This window comes from Trichoderma virens (assembly GCF_000170995.1).
Source record: "Trichoderma virens Gv29-8 chromosome Unknown TRIVIscaffold_78, whole genome shotgun sequence".
Lineage (NCBI taxonomy): Eukaryota > Fungi > Ascomycota > Sordariomycetes > Hypocreales > Hypocreaceae > Trichoderma > Trichoderma virens.
In genome coordinates this window covers 254957-270177 of record NW_014013671.1, presented here as the reverse complement: position 1 = coordinate 270177, position 15221 = coordinate 254957, and the positions used below count along the sequence as shown (strand labels likewise).

Here is a 15221-nt window from a genome sequence, read left to right as displayed (position 1 = left end):
AGGATTCTCTCTGTATGTAAATAAATAATGGCCAACCTTCAGGGATTTGACATGAAGGCTTTCCTTTACGTGAGGATGATGAGACTGTGTGTGGTTTAACATTCTAGAGGCTCGTGATACTAGACTGTCATTGTTTGATTCGAGATGAAGCATGCTAATCCATACTGTGAATCAACAATGATCTAGTCTTTTGATCCTAATTCGTTAGCAATACGGAGTATAGAACGAGTACTCGGCACTTCACCTTCGCAAAAGCTAACCCCAGCTCAGCCCAGCTCCCCAGAAAATGAGGAGAGCCACGGCTCACCAACCGAGAGCCGAGGCTGGGACCGCCCCACACGGACCTCCAAGGCGCGTAACAGGAGCCTTTTGCTTACCTTGCTCTCTTACTACTCGCGGCCGATTACCGCCAAATCCCTTGAGCCCAACACTCACCAAAACCCCCCCGATCCAAAGGCGCTGGCGAAACCCCCGACCTGATTCTGAGCCGTGTCACAGCGGCCATGATCAGCTTTGCGGCCTTTTGAGAACCATCTCATTGCTTTTCATCCGCTGAATGAGATAGAAGAAAGAAAGACGGCGAAAAAGAAAGGGGCAGAGAGAAAGTGAGAGACGGACAACGACAGGCCAGAGACACAAGTGATAGAAGCTCTCTTGGTGCCGGCCACCTCCCCCGTATCAGATTCTGGCACTCATATGCTGTCGCAACCCACCTTTGCCCTATCAGCCTCGATCGCCCCTTGTGTAAAGCAACAATGGCCATCGGCATGAGTTCGCCCCCCGCGGTCGAGGACGTCATCATCACGGCGCCTCGGCCACACATTCTGCTTGTCACCATCAACCGCCCCAAGCAGCTCAACTGCATCCGCCACGACATGCACTACCAGCTCGACCGCCTGTGGAAGTGGTACGACGCCGAGCCGGCGCTGCGATGTGCCGTCATCACCGGCATGGGACGGGCCTTTTGCGCCGGCGCCGACCTCAAGGAGTGGAACGAGCGTAACGCCAACCCCGACGAGCCGTCCAAGAAGGCTCCCGAGGCCGGCTTTGGCGGGCTCAGCAACCGCCAGGGCAAGAAGCCCATCATTGCCGCCGTCAATGGCCTGTGCCTGGGCGGCGGCATGGAGATGATTCTCAACGTCGACATGGTCATCGCGTCCGTCGATGCACGCTTCGCCTTGCCCGAAGTTGCCCGAGGCGTCGTGCCCATTCAGGGGGCACTACCGCGTCTGATCCGCTCCGTCGGCATGCAGCGCGCTTCCGAGATGGCTCTGCTGGGCAGGATCTACAAAGCCGACGAGATGCTTCGCTGGGGGCTGGTCAATCATGTCATTGCGCGCGGAAGCGACGTCGTTGGCGAGGCCCTTCAATGGGCCATTGAGCTGGCCAACAACTCGCCAGACTCCATCATCGTGGCCCGTCAAGGCCTGCTCGGTGGCTGGGAACCGGAGAACCCCAAGGAAAGTACCGACCGCATCTTGACGGAGATCTACACCAAGATGGATGGCGGAGACAACATGACGGAGGGTGTGCGGGCCTTTGTCGAGAAGAGAAAGCCCATCTGGAAGGATAGTAAGCTGTGAGATAGAAGAGAGGTGCAAACCGACATCGCCCCTCAACTACACCAAGACGAGAGAGGAAAGTGTTTGGCGGAATGTCTTGGATTTTGCGTCTTGGTGATGCAATCCATGAAAGCTGGCAGCATGTGCTGCGTGCTTTGAATGTACATATGACTCGTATAGTACCACCGTAGCAGTCAGTATAAGCAAAATCTGCTCTGTTCTGCCCTGTAAACATTCTCCCCACGCACGCTACTGTGCATGGATTACAACTCTGCACTGGAGAGAGATGGAGTACAGTCGTAATGCGGAGCTGCGGCGCTGTGTGGACAAAGCAAAGTCCACATTCTCCGCCTCGATGTTTCCATCTAGATAGAGATCCGGCAGGTTGGGAGTGTCTTTTGCCGCACACTCACACCCGCCATACACACACCTCTTTCTAGATTCCCTTGTTCGGTATTCCTCATAATCGAGTCCCCCCGAGACGCTGCCGTACTGGTATAGCTCAACTAGAAGGATTCAGCTAGGCCGATCGGCCACAGCCTGACCAAGGCAAGGGAATCGCGATCAACACACCGCATCAAGGCCCAGAACCTGAATGGCGGCAAACGACGGATCCAACATGGGTGGATTGTCAAATCTGCAGCTAACCAATAGAGAGCAAACTTGGACTCCATTGAAATTACTCTTACGCCCAAAGAGTTCTAGGCACGGCCCGTTGCGGAGCCCCGGAGCAACTTGGGCTACTTCAGAAGAAAAAGCATCTTAAAGCTCGATGTCACTTTGTTAGTGGTCTGGTCTTTTGAGTTGTGTTTCTTCAGATAGCTTCCGACTGTTGCACTTGTACGACTCAACTCCATCATATTTGCCAACGGCCTCCTCTCGGAAGAAGAAAGTGTGTTACACGACAGCAGCAAAACTTCCCGAGCATGTGTTGCACAAGAGCTTATGTCATAAATGTCCCAGAAGCGACCATGGAGGCGGCCAGAAGCAAGGATAAAGAGAGACATTGTGCCGTCCCCGCGCAGGGCAGGCAGCAAATAGCACCAATGGATGAGACAACGAGTTCAAAAGGCAAGCGCTCGATGGCGCCGTGCGGCTGGACGATGTACATGACGACCATGCTGCAATCCGACCTCAGCCGCAGCAAGACATGTCCATCTTTCTTCCAAATCCTCAGCATGTGACTGGCCGAATAATATCGGCGGATGAGCTACCCGCGTTATCATCGCCGAAGCTCATCGTCGTTCACTGGCTCGTCTTCTGAAGCACTGAGACATGCATGCGCTCGACTGCGACCTTTCCCCGCTCTCATGCGCAATGTCGTGAATATCAAGGTGTTCCGCCAATCCCCTGGATAAAGGGGTCTTCTACCATCTTCCTCATTGGTCGCTAGCCCCCGGCATTTGGGAGACGTGCAGCTCTTCTCTCTGAACAGGGAAGCGATCAGCGCTCTTCAGCCGGCTGATTTTCAGCCTCTCCCTCGCAGAAGCTCCACACGGCCGAGATTGACAGAGTAGTACTCTGTAGTTGTATCCAGAAAGAGTCCCAGGTTGCCAGGCTAATGCGAGAGTCCAAGACACAAAAGCTGCAGTGTCATGCGTATGAGTCGTCCATGATGAGCCACGCTCATGATCGTAAAAGTACTAATAATAAGCCGCGGGCGCTCCCCTCCGTGCTTATGCTTTATTTCCAGTGCTTAGATTTCTCGTTAATTTTCTGATCAGGCAGTGGGAAATCCCCTGGCTCCGCCTCATCCTCCACATTGCCATTTTGGTCAGATTGATTTTAAAGAGCCCACATATAACTGGCCATGGCTTCTGGGAGCATGCTGGATCCAAGTTCGGCCGAGCACCCAAAGGGCCGTTCGAGCTTAGACTACATCACGGCAGCCATCATGGAGCGCCCAACAAGTCCCACGCCGCAGAATAGAGCTCCGAGGAAACTGATTCTTTGTTTCGACGGCACGGGCAACAAATTCCACGGCGATGAGAGCGACAGCAATATTCTTAAGATATTCCGGATGCTGGATCGCACCGCAGATGACCAGTATCACTACTACCAGCGTAAGTGTTTGGCGACGCGTACGCACTCGCGCCAGAGTGGCCATTGACGAATAATTCATGAGCACGACTGACTGTAGCTAACAGCCGGTATTGGCACGTATATCGTGTCCGACTCACTTTCGCACACTAGTGTGAAAGCGCGTATTAAATCATGGTATCAAAAAGCCAAAGACTCGGCCATTGGTTCGTCTTTCGACCAACATGTTGTTGGGGGCTATCGTTTCCTCATGCGCTTCTACAATCAGGGTGATGAGATTTACATGTTCGGTTTCAGTCGCGGCTCGTACATTGCCCGCTTTTTGGCCGAGATGCTTGACTACATCGGTCTCTTGTCCCACGGTAATGAAGAAATGGTTTCGTTCGCCTGGAAGGCATTCGCCAACTGGCAGAGTCGCCGGGGTGGCGACAAAGACGAGAAACTTGCTGAAGAAGAAGAGCAGAAGAAGCATGAAATGTACCACTTCATGAAAGGCTTCCGCGAGACTTTTTCACGGCCCGTTGGCAGGATTCGATTTCTGGGTCTGTTCGATACAGTCAACTCTGTGCCTCGATTTGAGACGGCATGGATGCAGCGAAGCAAATTCCCGTACACGGCACGTAGCAGCGCCAGAGTCATCCGGCATGCTGTCAGCATCGATGAGCGGCGGGCCAAGTTTCGACAAGACTTGATGTATCAGCAAGCCAACAAGCGCCGGCACAATACGCACAGCCACTGGAAGAAAGATTTGGATCACATGCTTGGTCGTGGGCAGGACAGCGAAGACGGGGGAGAAGTAGACGGCGCAGAAGTCATGCATAACAACGGCCGAGGCAGACGACCAAGCCAACAGACGACAACTGCGGACGGACCGCCGTCATCGGCAAACCCACAACCCAGCAAATACATGCCATACAGAGCCAGGTCGAAATCTGCTGCCCGCCAAGATCGCCGTATGTCGGTGACTGGCTGCAATGCCTCGGAACAGCTTTCTGTCCTCGATTATGAGGATAGCGGCGACCAAGATATTGACGAAGTATGGTTTGCTGGTGGCCACGGCGACGTGGGCGGTGGATGGCAAACAGAATCCAGCGGCAAGAATGCAAGCCATGTGCCCTTGATATGGATGGTCCGCGAGGCCATTCGTGCTGGCTTGAAATTCGATCTGGAAAAGGTCCAGGAGCTGGATTGCTTTGACTTGTACAACGAATATGGCAGCGCCGGCCGCAAAAACAGTCGAAAGGGGCAAGAGAGAGGACCCGACATTCTTGTCAATCGTGATGGTGAAGAGGGAGCAGAGCCTGTGGCGCCCCCCAGTCCAGACACTATGGCTGACGACGAGGAGCAAGATCTCAAGAAGATATTCCTCGAGATGATGCACAATGCGCACCTCGCGAAAATCCATGACTCACTAGTCTATGGTGGCGGTCTTTCCGCAACGGCTGTCACTGCTTGGAACATGATGGAGTGGATGCCATTCCGCCGAATGGACCTTCAAACAGACGGGACTTGGAAACCTATCAACTGGCCTCTGCCACGCGGAGAGGTGCGAGACGTTCCGAATAACGTCCGCGTCCACGGCAGCGTCATCCGCCGCATGAAGATGGACGAAAGCTATCGTCCAGGAAACCTGATTGTGGGCGGAGGAGGCCGAGGAATGCGTCGTGCACCTGAAGAGTATGGCATAGGAGAATGGGTCTGCGTGCAAGAAGAGGGAGACCCGATTGGTGAGATTTGGGTACGAAAAGGCGACCCTGTGAAGCTGGAGATTAACAAGAAGAAAAAGAAGAAGTCAAAGAAGGAGAAGAAGGAGAAGGAAAAGCACAATTAAGCCATGGCTTTTGTTTTGGATGAGCTATGGGAATTTGTTTGCGTTCTGTGTTCATGGTCATACCCCAAACGGAGATGGTTCCGTCCCTATGTTAGTTCGTATTTTATACCAGCCTAGTAATAATTAGTAGCACGTCGACCACCAAAACCACAGCCTTGTATACATACCTTGTAGAAACGTGCTCGATGTCGAGATGTATGGATAACGAGGAATTGTTTTTCAGCTCTGATGGAATGTGTATATCGCGAATCAGCGCGAGTTGTGCTCTGCTGGAATAATGGAAGCAAGCCTTAAACTGGAGCTGTGTCACGTGGGAGCTCCTGAATCGCCTCCCAGACTTTGGCCACGACGAAACAATTCTTGCTTGACCGCTCAACCCGTCAGCAATCTGGCGTCAGATGCTATTGCCAACGACCCGAAACGATGAATTGACCGATCCAAGCCTCCCCTGAACCAATTCCATCTCCGCAGCCTACGACTGGGCCGTTGCATTCACAATGCCCGTGCCAACCATCTTCTATCTCCTGGAAAACGGCTTTCCGCAGGTCGTCCACGACAATGTCTGGACCATCTTGTACGCCGTCGCCGCCACCGTATTCCTCGTCTTGCTGAAGCTCTACGCATCAGGCAGGTCGAATCCCGCCGAGCGCAACCTCCATGGCCGAGTCGTCATGGTCACGGGCGGAACGAGCGGGATAGGGGCAGAAGTGACATACGAGCTGGCAGCTCGCGGCGCTCAGCTCGTCTTGCTGACCCAGGTCCCCGCCTCGGACCCCTTTCTCGTCGAGTTTATACAGGACATACGGGACAAGACGGGCAACCACCTGATATACGCGGAGCAGGTAGATCTCGCCAGCCTGTATAGCATCAGAAAGTTCGCCACGAAATGGGTCGACAATGCCCCTCCTCGACGACTGGACATGATTGTGCTGTGCGCATCGACCATGACGCCGCCAGGAGGAAAACGATCCGTTACAGAAGATGGTGTTGAGGAGATGTGGATGATCAACTATCTTGCCAACTTCCACCTGCTGAGCATCCTCAGTCCAGCTCTCAAGGCGCAGCCCTTTGATAGAGACGTTCGTGTCGTCATAGCGACATGCTCATCATATATTGGATCTCCGTCCTTGAAGGACGGTCTCGGAAATTTGGAAAAGGGCTGGTCTCCCGGATCTGCATACGCACGAAGCAAGCTCGCCCTCAATGTTTTCGGTCAATACTTCCAGAAGCACCTAGACTCGTACAAACGCCCTGATCAGCTGCCCATGAACACCCGGGTCATCTTTGTAGATCCGGGTCTTACTCGAACACCGGGCACACGGAGATGGCTGACACGAGGATCGCTTTTTGGTCTCGCGCTCTACATGTGCTTCTACGCCATCCCCTGGTTCTTGCTCAAGTCGCCCCACAAAGGCGCCCAGTCGATTCTTTACGCCGCCATGGAGGGAAGTCTCGGACGTGGCAGCGGTGGAAAGCTTATCAAGGAGTGCATGGAGGTAGACTTTGCCCGGACAGAAATCAAGGACGACGAGGTGGCAAAGAAGCTCTGGGAGGAGAGCGACGCCCTCATTGAAAAGACGGAGAAGAACGCCGCAAAGAAGAGAGGGCAAAAGAAGGCCAACGAGGACAAGCTGGCCGAGGAGAAGAAGGAAAAGGAAAAGGCAGAGGAGGTGGAGAGCTTGGTGGCTGCCATTAAAAAGGGAAAGGAGAAGCAAAAGGAAAAGGAAAAGGAAAAGCAACAGAAGCAGGGCGGCAAGGGCGGTAAAAAAGGCAAATAAATCTTTTCTTGTTTTCTCTCTTTTTTTTTCTGTTTATAGACACCGGATGTAGCCCGAGTAGCTTCAGCAATTCCATCAATAGAGCTTTCTTACACTGATCTCATGTCAAGCCATGTCTGGAGAGCTGCCCATTCCGAATGAACCTCGGCTTAGTAAGATCTGCGCCCAGCAATTCCATCATAGCGACTTCATGCAGCTAATGCTAATGGCGGCATCTTCATTCTCATTCTCATCCTCATTATTTCCCATGACCCAGTGCTCAATTGGTCGCATTGAGCCGTTTCAGAGCACCGGAACGCCTATAATCTTGATTCATCAATTACACACAAAGCCCGTCTCACCATGACGCTCCCCCTCCAGCCCATCCCAACAACGGCCCAGCTGCAAGCCATATGGAACAAACACGCCGCGCCAATCCACAACGCATCGACAACGCATCCCGTCTTCTTCACAGAGAGACTGCGGAAGCCCTCTGTGGGCTCAGCGATTCCAGCGCCAGCTGCGGGATTCAGCCCCGTGGCGCAGGGCTATGTCTATCAGGAGATGCGGAATGGCGCAAATGCGCCCAAGTTATGAAGGCATTCGGTACTAGGTAAGTTGCGGTGATGAGATGCCAGGGGTGTGAGTTGCGAGATGGTGATTCTGACCTGTTCTACGGGGTTGTCTAGGCATTAGCATCGTTCCTCTTTTGTAGAACTTCAGTTGGGTCGGTGCAGCAGGCAGTTGAGATACCATTCAGAGTAACAACATTGAAATGTGCATTTGCTGGCTTGAAAAGGCTATACTACTACTACAAAGTAATATCTGCTTGCACGTTGAAAAGAAATAGCGTCGCGTTATAATTATAACTCAAAGTACTTTCAGCCCAAGGTCCCGTTGTTCGCAAGTAAAACCAATTATTCCTCGTGAGGTGTGCATTCTCCCTTTGACTCCCAAAAAAACATCAGATCCCTACTATGAATACATGTTGCAGCATCTAGGCTTCGCTGCTCCCATCAAGGAAGAAAAGACAGAAGAGAAAGCAAACGCAATAGAAAATAACATCATGGCAGCATCATCTCCATGTCTAGCCCTTGATTGAAATGACAATAATCATGATGATGAGAGCCACAACCAGGATCAGGAGTGCCATGAGCTTGACATTCTTCCACCACATCTGGCGCTTCAGCCCGCGGCTCCGGACCCGGAAGTCGCGAGCGCTGCTCCCCAGTCTGTCCGTCTTGTCGACAAGCAGGTCGATCCGCTCGCCTCGCTCAAGCAAGCTCTCGATATTCTTCGTCATGATGCCTCTAACATCGTCAATCTCGCGCTTCGCATTACCAATCGCGTCGTTCATGCCGCCGCTCGTCGTGCCAAATTCCACCATCAGGCTCTTCATCTCCGAGTTGAACGACCCGGCGCCGTAGTTGGGCATGTCGGCAAAGTCGCTGTGCTCGGGGAATTTCTCGAAAAATCGCTTGCGAATCTCTAGCAGGTAGCCGAATGGAACGCGACGGCCCAGCGATGAGTCTGCAATGACGAGAAACGTCAGGCCGCCGGCCGCCGGGTGCTCGGGATACTCAGATGGCGCCTCGGCGACATAGTGGATCTGGTTCTGGCCGTGCGTGTATGTCAACTTCTGAGGGGTTGTGTGCTCAATCTTTGGGAGGATGAGGGAAGCGAGCGACGAGGTCTGTGACGAGGCAGAGATGGTGCATTCGGATAGGATTGTGGTCTTGTGGGCGATGCAGGAGCTGCGAAGAAGGGTGATCCTTTGTTAGCAAATACCAAGCCTGTAGGCTGCCCGCCAGTATGAAACCCCCTATAGCTTCAAGAGCTTATACGTACTAAAGGAGCGGAGTGGCAGCTGAAGAAGACGCCATTTTGGCAGTGGATGATGGGTCGCCTTGTATAATGATGTTCGAATCTCGAGTCTGGTGTTTGTTGAACAAAGTTGGGGCGAGCAGGGGCGCAATCGAAGAAACAAAGCAGAACTGGGTGATTGTAAGATGCAGGCAGCTCGCTGAAACTATGACGAAACTGCGTCCACAGTTTGCCGCCTTGGCTGCAGGTCCGCGGCCAAACGCTAATCCGCCTCCGGGAAATCTCCGAGGCCTGCCATTGGATCGAAAAGTTTGTTCCAAATCTCAAGCATGGCCGTCATGTAGGGTAGGCGAGTGTGGTTTTGCAGCAAAATCTGTCGATTCTGCTTTTTATTCTTCATTGCAGCGACAATATCATGATACCTGCGACACTTCCGCTGCTGTCATGAGAGCTCTGGCCCAGAACGGCTCTTTTAGAGGCCAGCTTAGAGCGGCATGTCTGCGCCATCTCTCAACCACATCTCACTTATCAAGGCTTCCGCCTCACAAGGCCAGTAAGCCAACGGCTTTCAAGCCAAGGCTGATAACACTCAAGGAAGCGCTGAGTACCGGTTCAAAACGACCTGTAAAGCCCGTGCTTCATTCCCGGGTTGATTCGGTGAGTTTCGCTTCTGGATGTTATGAGCTTTCAAGAGGGAACACGGCTCACATTTACACATATACGCACAGGTCAGCCATGGTCATGATCCCAACACCAGACTGCGGCTCGATTTTGGCAAGTATAGCGGCCGCCATAAAGTCTTCCGCTCTACCGTCCTCCATCGCTTCCAGGTCGTGCTCAATCGCTTGGGGGCAGCACAGCTTGGCGTCACCGTTGGCGAGGATGAGCTGAGTCGGCATGCGGCGCTCTTCATGGACGCCATCGACCATGCCTTTTCGTTGGCGGAAAAGGGCATCACCCGCCGTGACAAGAATCCTGTGTTTTGGAACCTGCGTGATGCCTTTATCAACAAGGACATCAAGGGCCTGAGCAAAGAGGTCCAGTACTCGTTCCAGTCTTTCATTGTTGGCCAGCGGTTTTCCAAGGACGTCCAGGACAGCCATAGACGCTTGCTAGACTTTCGATTCCCGCACGAGTGGTTTCCTGCGACTCGAGCGATGCAGCGCACGATTCATGTTCACGTTGGGCCTACGAACTCCGGCAAAACCTACCGCGCACTCAAGGCCCTTGAGAATTCCAAGTGCGGAGTCTACGCTGGACCTCTTCGACTGCTCGCCACCGAGGTGTACCAGCGCTTCAAGGCAAAGAATATCCCGTGCGCTCTCATCACGGGTGAGGAAGTGCGGATTCCCGAAGACGCGGATCAGTACTTTTCAAGCTGCACAGTGGAGATGATTCCCCTCAACACCCGGTTCGATGTCGCCGTCATTGACGAGATCCAGATGATTGCTGATGCCGACCGTGGAAACGCGTGGACATCTGCCGTCCTTGGAGTACAGGCCAAAGAGGTCCACGTATGTGGCGAGGAGCGAGCCGTCAAGGTCATACAGGCCATGTGCGCTAGCATAGGAGACAAGTGTGTCGTTCACCGATACGAACGCCTGAGTCCTCTTAAAACCATGGACAAAGCGCTCAATGGAGACTACAATAGCCTGCAGAAAGGAGATGCCATTGTTGCTTTCAGCCGTCTCAATCTACACGCTCTGAAACAACGTATCGAGCAGAACACCGGAAGGCGTTGCGCAATCATCTACGGATCCCTACCACCAGAAGTCCGTGCCCAGCAAGCAGCCCTGTTCAACGATCCAGATAACGACTACGACTTTGTCGTTGCCAGTGATGCGATTGGCATGGGCTTGAATCTTGAGATTCGACGTGTGATTCTGGAGTCTGTTACAAAGTATGACGGCAGTCAAAACCGACTGCTGACATTCCCCGAAATCAAGCAAATTGGTGGGCGAGCGGGGCGATACAGATCTGCACAGAATCCTGATGGTTCAGCGGACGAAACAGAAAAGGTTGGCCTTGTCACCACCATGGACCGGGCCGATTTGAAAAGCGTACAGCGAGCCTTTCAGAAGAGTGTGGACGATATTGAGGCGGCCTGTATCCAACCTCCCGCGGGCATCGTGGAGCGATTTGCTTCTTATTTCCCACCGGACACACCACTATCTTTTATCCTCAAGAGAATCCAAGAGACGGCAACAGTCAGCTCTCTATACAGGATCGGGCTGGGATCAGATATCCTGGAAATTGCAGACATTATTCAGGATATCCCGCTTACGATCCACGATAGGTTGACGTTTTGCTACCTGCCTGTTGCGCTTCGCGCAGACAGGGCTATAGACGTGCTCCGAGCTCTCGCGCAAGTCGTCGCCACAAACTCAAAGGGGGATCTCCTTGATATTGAGGAGATACCGTTGGAGTACCTAGATCTAAAAATGGAGGACTTTCAAGTAAAGGAAAAGTATCTCGCCAAGCTAGAGTCACTACATGTCGCCGTCAACCAGTATGTGTGGCTCTCGTACCGCTACTCAGGCGTATTCCGCAGCCAGGCCCTGGCTTTTCACGTGCGATCGCTGGTGGAGGAGAAGCTCATGGAGACACTGGAGCGTCTCAACTTTAGCGACGAGCATCTGGAGCGCAGACGCAAGACCAAGCGTCTACTAGCGAAATCCCGCGACGCCAGCAGGACGGTGATTGGCGAGGGGGATGCAGACGAAGTGGAGCAGTTTTCAGATGATGACTATGTCATTGATGAAGTGGTAGGGGGGAGAAAACATGCGGTGCGCGTTGCGTGATGAGCCTGTGTGTCTTGGTTTGACAGCTGTGCTATGTTCTCTGGGTGTTTCTGGGTGATATCGACCAAACCCTTTTCCTTCGTTTGCTTTCGGTTATGCGGCCCGATAGAACCGGGGTGGTGATGGGGTGAATTTTCGATTTTGTAAAAGAGATGGCATCCACTTACTTGACCTGGAAAGATATGAGCAGCGGTATGGGCGAGCTTTCGCAAACTGTACGATTAAGGGTATAGATGGGATCAACAAAAAGGCTGTATGATTAGTATAAAGAGAGAAAATATGTGAACCGAGAAGCACGGCATTGCGCGGCGTTTGTGAGGAGGGAATTCTCACATGATATCCTCGCTGTGGAGGTGGGATAATATTGTAATTGATGATGGTCTTTTTCCGTGCTCATTGTCGCCGTGATGTGCCATGTTGGGAGCTGTTGGTTCACTTGGGTGGGATAACATCAGCTACCCTGGATAAATGTAGGTGTGTAGCATCAAACCAATACCAGATTAGATGTATATCAGAGACTCGACATTGATTATATTAGCACGCAATAAATAGGTCTTCTCTTATACTTGAAAGATCATCTGTTCATATAATGGTGCTTTTCCTCCGCTGTGACACAAGCACGATTATCATTGGGCAATCGGTTCAGCTTGCGATTGAGTGCTGACATGACACCTGTGATTGCGATACGCGATGTTTAGTAACTAGACACGACTATCAATGGTAAATGACGAAGCAAAAAACGCAATTGGATGGATCCCAGAAAGCCAAAACGTAAAAAGATGGAGGGGAAAAGAAAAAGCAAAAGACAAAAGAATTACCCACTCGCATGATCAATGCGCTTTGCTTGTCGGCTTTGTTGAATTACTATACCTCGCCATTGTGAATGCATTCTCGCCTTGTTCGTCTCGGCTGCACCTGATTGGCCGGTTTACGTGGATGGAGCCCCGAACAATCATCGCCGCTCCGGAACATGTTCCCCGTGGCCGTGAATTTAGAATTTACAGCAGAGCCTCAGCGCATCTTGCCAATCGTAGGCGCTGTACGTGCGGCATCCTCAGCACCTTTAGCGCCGTGCTGTACCTGCTGGCGGCGGTGATACCACCATCTGCAGGTGCCAAACATGCCCGTACATGGACCGCTGAGCCACCTGATTCAACGCCTCCACGCCGAACCTCCCTCGTTCTCTTCTGTCCTCGTCCTTCACGTCACTTCTGCCTCATTCAATAACTGAACACTCCAGCATCTCCAGCTCTTCCTTTTCGGATTATCTCAGTATCTCAGTCTCTTCCCGTTATACACGTCTCTTCTTCTCCACCCAACCTCTTCTTCGTTATTTCTTTTTCTTCTCAGCTCTTCTCGGCTCTTCTCAGCTCTCCTCAGCCCGTCTCGGCTCGTCTCAGCCCTTCTAAGCCCTTCTCAGCTCCCACCCCCTCTCCCTCCCTTGCGTCGAATCCATCCGCCGACTCGACCACCCCCAAGAAGCTCTCAGCTTCATCCTTCTCGCCATATTTGCAACCCATCTCTTGATACCGACAACAAGTCATCTCACGTGCCCTTTTGAGCAAACGCTGCTGTTCAACTTCCTCGCCATGAGCTGCCAGGACCCGGTGCAGAGCGCCGTCATCCGCTCTGCGGCATACAGCTATCGCCCTCCAAGTCCGCCCAAAATCACCGTTCCCGTCCAAGGCCAAAAGACCATCAAGCTTGAGCCCTCATACGACCTTGTTGATCCCAGGAAAATCTCCAGGGAGCAATTCACCATCGTTACCGGCAACAGGACGCAAATCTCGGTTGATCGCTCCACCCGCTGGAGATATGAGCAGCGCAGAGATGCCCAACACATTCTCGATTTCCTCTCTTTAGGTCCCACAAGCATCGTTCGAGATCATGAGTTCCTGCGGCGAGAGGCCTTCTCTATGCTTGTCGTTGTTCGTGACGCTCGAGCTCCCCTTAATCTCCCCAGCGTCAACAAAGCAACCACGGCGCTTGACATTCCCCTTTGTTATATCGATGTCGAACCAAGTCAGTTAGTCAGGGCATTCCACCAAGTTGTTAGCGTCATCAACACCCATCTTCTCTCTGTGCACCATATGACAGCTGGTACCTGTCGGGGCAAGCTTCTGGTGACCTGTGATACGGGCAACATGCTCTCGCCTTCTCTCGTCGTTGCCTATGTCATGGCCATGTTCGGGCAGGATATGATGGCGGCAGTTCAGTTTGTTAGTGTTCAACGGTTTTGCGCTAACTTCGACGAAGAAGCCAAACAAGCATTTTTGACTTGGCAGGACCTCAACAATGCTGGTGTCACCGTGGCAGGTCAATCTCACAATGCAAACGACCATATGCAAGCCGTCTTCGTCCAAGGCAAGGCGAACACCAAGCGCGACCTCGATGACATGATGGAAGGGGTTGAGGAAGATGTGGGGGGAACCAACTGCGACACTGTTGGCGACTACGACCGCTTCTTGGGCCGAAGGGATTTCGCACCCTTTATAGATGTCGAGTATTGATGGGAGTACGATTCGCGCAAATACGAGAGCGAGCCCTGTATGAGGACATACCATCTATTCGGCACAATCACGAGCTTGTTAGCATACTGCCACGGCGTTACAGGAAAAGGGGATTGCGTTCTATAGATGCCGATTTGCTGCGCAGTTGGCTATCCGACGTCATGCGAGTAAAGGTTTCACGGCAGAATCATGGAATTTTTCACATTTCGAGGCTAATAAACAACGGCTATACGGTAGAATTGACATGGATCTCGGACATGATGACTTGATGGATGATTGAGCATAGCATACCGGTTGCACCAGGATTATGGCACGAATGTGTGCATTTGGAAGGAGAGCTTGGCTTTACAAGGGGAAGATGCAAGAGAAGGCGTTTGGGAGTTTGGTCCTTTTCGAAACTTTGAGCTTTTCTAATACGTTATTCTTTGGTTTCTTATATTTTCTTCTAGGTACAAAAGGTCTATTTTCTCATAGGATCCATGTTCGAGCCATACGCTTTGATACCTAGTCGGTTAAAGAAACGCCTTTCCCAGCCCTTGGATCAAAAGACTAAACTCAAATCCCAAAAGAATATAATCGTACTTGGAGGTTCAATCAAAGCACTTGTGTCAAGAAGGCTTGAGTAGGTTTGATGGCAAATTATGGATCAAGATGCTTGCTCTCGACGCTGTTTGGTGTATGCAATGGCTTGATATAGACATGTTAATTCTGCTGTAACTTTGCTTCCATCTCAACTTCATCGTCTACCCATACGCCATCCGAATTATAACCTCTATAACTTATTCCCAAGCCCAAAGCATATTTCCACAAAGAGACTTTAAATAATTCAATTATCTTACTTTATTGTGACCTTCGGCATCTTCCATCACGATAAAAAGTGTCTTCGTTTTTTCTTC

General features: G+C 51.9%; 6 protein-coding genes across 6 annotated transcripts; 5 read left to right on the top strand and 1 right to left on the bottom strand.

Moving 5' to 3' along the window:
- Positions 1-463: 463 nt before the first annotated feature.
- On the top strand, positions 464-1791 carry TRIVIDRAFT_216321 (uncharacterized protein; the record flags this gene model as incomplete). Its single annotated transcript, XM_014099440.1, has 1 exon — positions 464-1791. The coding sequence occupies one exon, from the start codon at positions 756-758 to the stop codon at positions 1581-1583; it is 828 nt and encodes a 275-aa protein (XP_013954915.1).
- Positions 1792-3456: 1665 nt separating this feature from the next.
- TRIVIDRAFT_192636 (uncharacterized protein) lies at positions 3457-5433 on the top strand (the record flags this gene model as incomplete). The annotated part of the gene is made up of 3 exons (XM_014099439.1): positions 3457-3625; positions 3710-4369; positions 4412-5433. 3 exons carry the CDS (start codon positions 3457-3459, stop codon positions 5431-5433), a joined length of 1851 nt encoding a protein of 616 aa, XP_013954914.1.
- A 388-nt stretch (positions 5434-5821) lies between these two features.
- On the top strand, positions 5822-7308 carry TRIVIDRAFT_77810 (uncharacterized protein; the record flags this gene model as incomplete). Its single annotated transcript, XM_014099438.1, has 1 exon — positions 5822-7308. One exon carries the CDS (start codon positions 5931-5933, stop codon positions 7209-7211), a length of 1281 nt encoding a protein of 426 aa, XP_013954913.1.
- Positions 7309-7953: 645 nt separating this feature from the next.
- TRIVIDRAFT_171152 (uncharacterized protein) lies at positions 7954-9073 on the bottom strand (the record flags this gene model as incomplete). Its single annotated transcript, XM_014099437.1, has 2 exons — positions 7954-8944; positions 9039-9073. The coding sequence occupies 2 exons, from the start codon at positions 9071-9073 to the stop codon at positions 8278-8280; spliced, it is 702 nt and encodes a 233-aa protein (XP_013954912.1).
- Positions 9074-9736: 663 nt separating this feature from the next.
- Positions 9737-12078, top strand: TRIVIDRAFT_171151 (uncharacterized protein; the record flags this gene model as incomplete). Its single annotated transcript, XM_014099436.1, has 1 exon — positions 9737-12078. The coding sequence occupies one exon, from the start codon at positions 9926-9928 to the stop codon at positions 11813-11815; it is 1890 nt and encodes a 629-aa protein (XP_013954911.1).
- A 1326-nt stretch (positions 12079-13404) lies between these two features.
- TRIVIDRAFT_223683 (uncharacterized protein) lies at positions 13405-14325 on the top strand (the record flags this gene model as incomplete). The annotated part of the gene is made up of 1 exon (XM_014099435.1): positions 13405-14325. The coding sequence occupies one exon, from the start codon at positions 13405-13407 to the stop codon at positions 14323-14325; it is 921 nt and encodes a 306-aa protein (XP_013954910.1).
- Between the last annotated feature and the right edge of the window lie 896 nt (positions 14326-15221).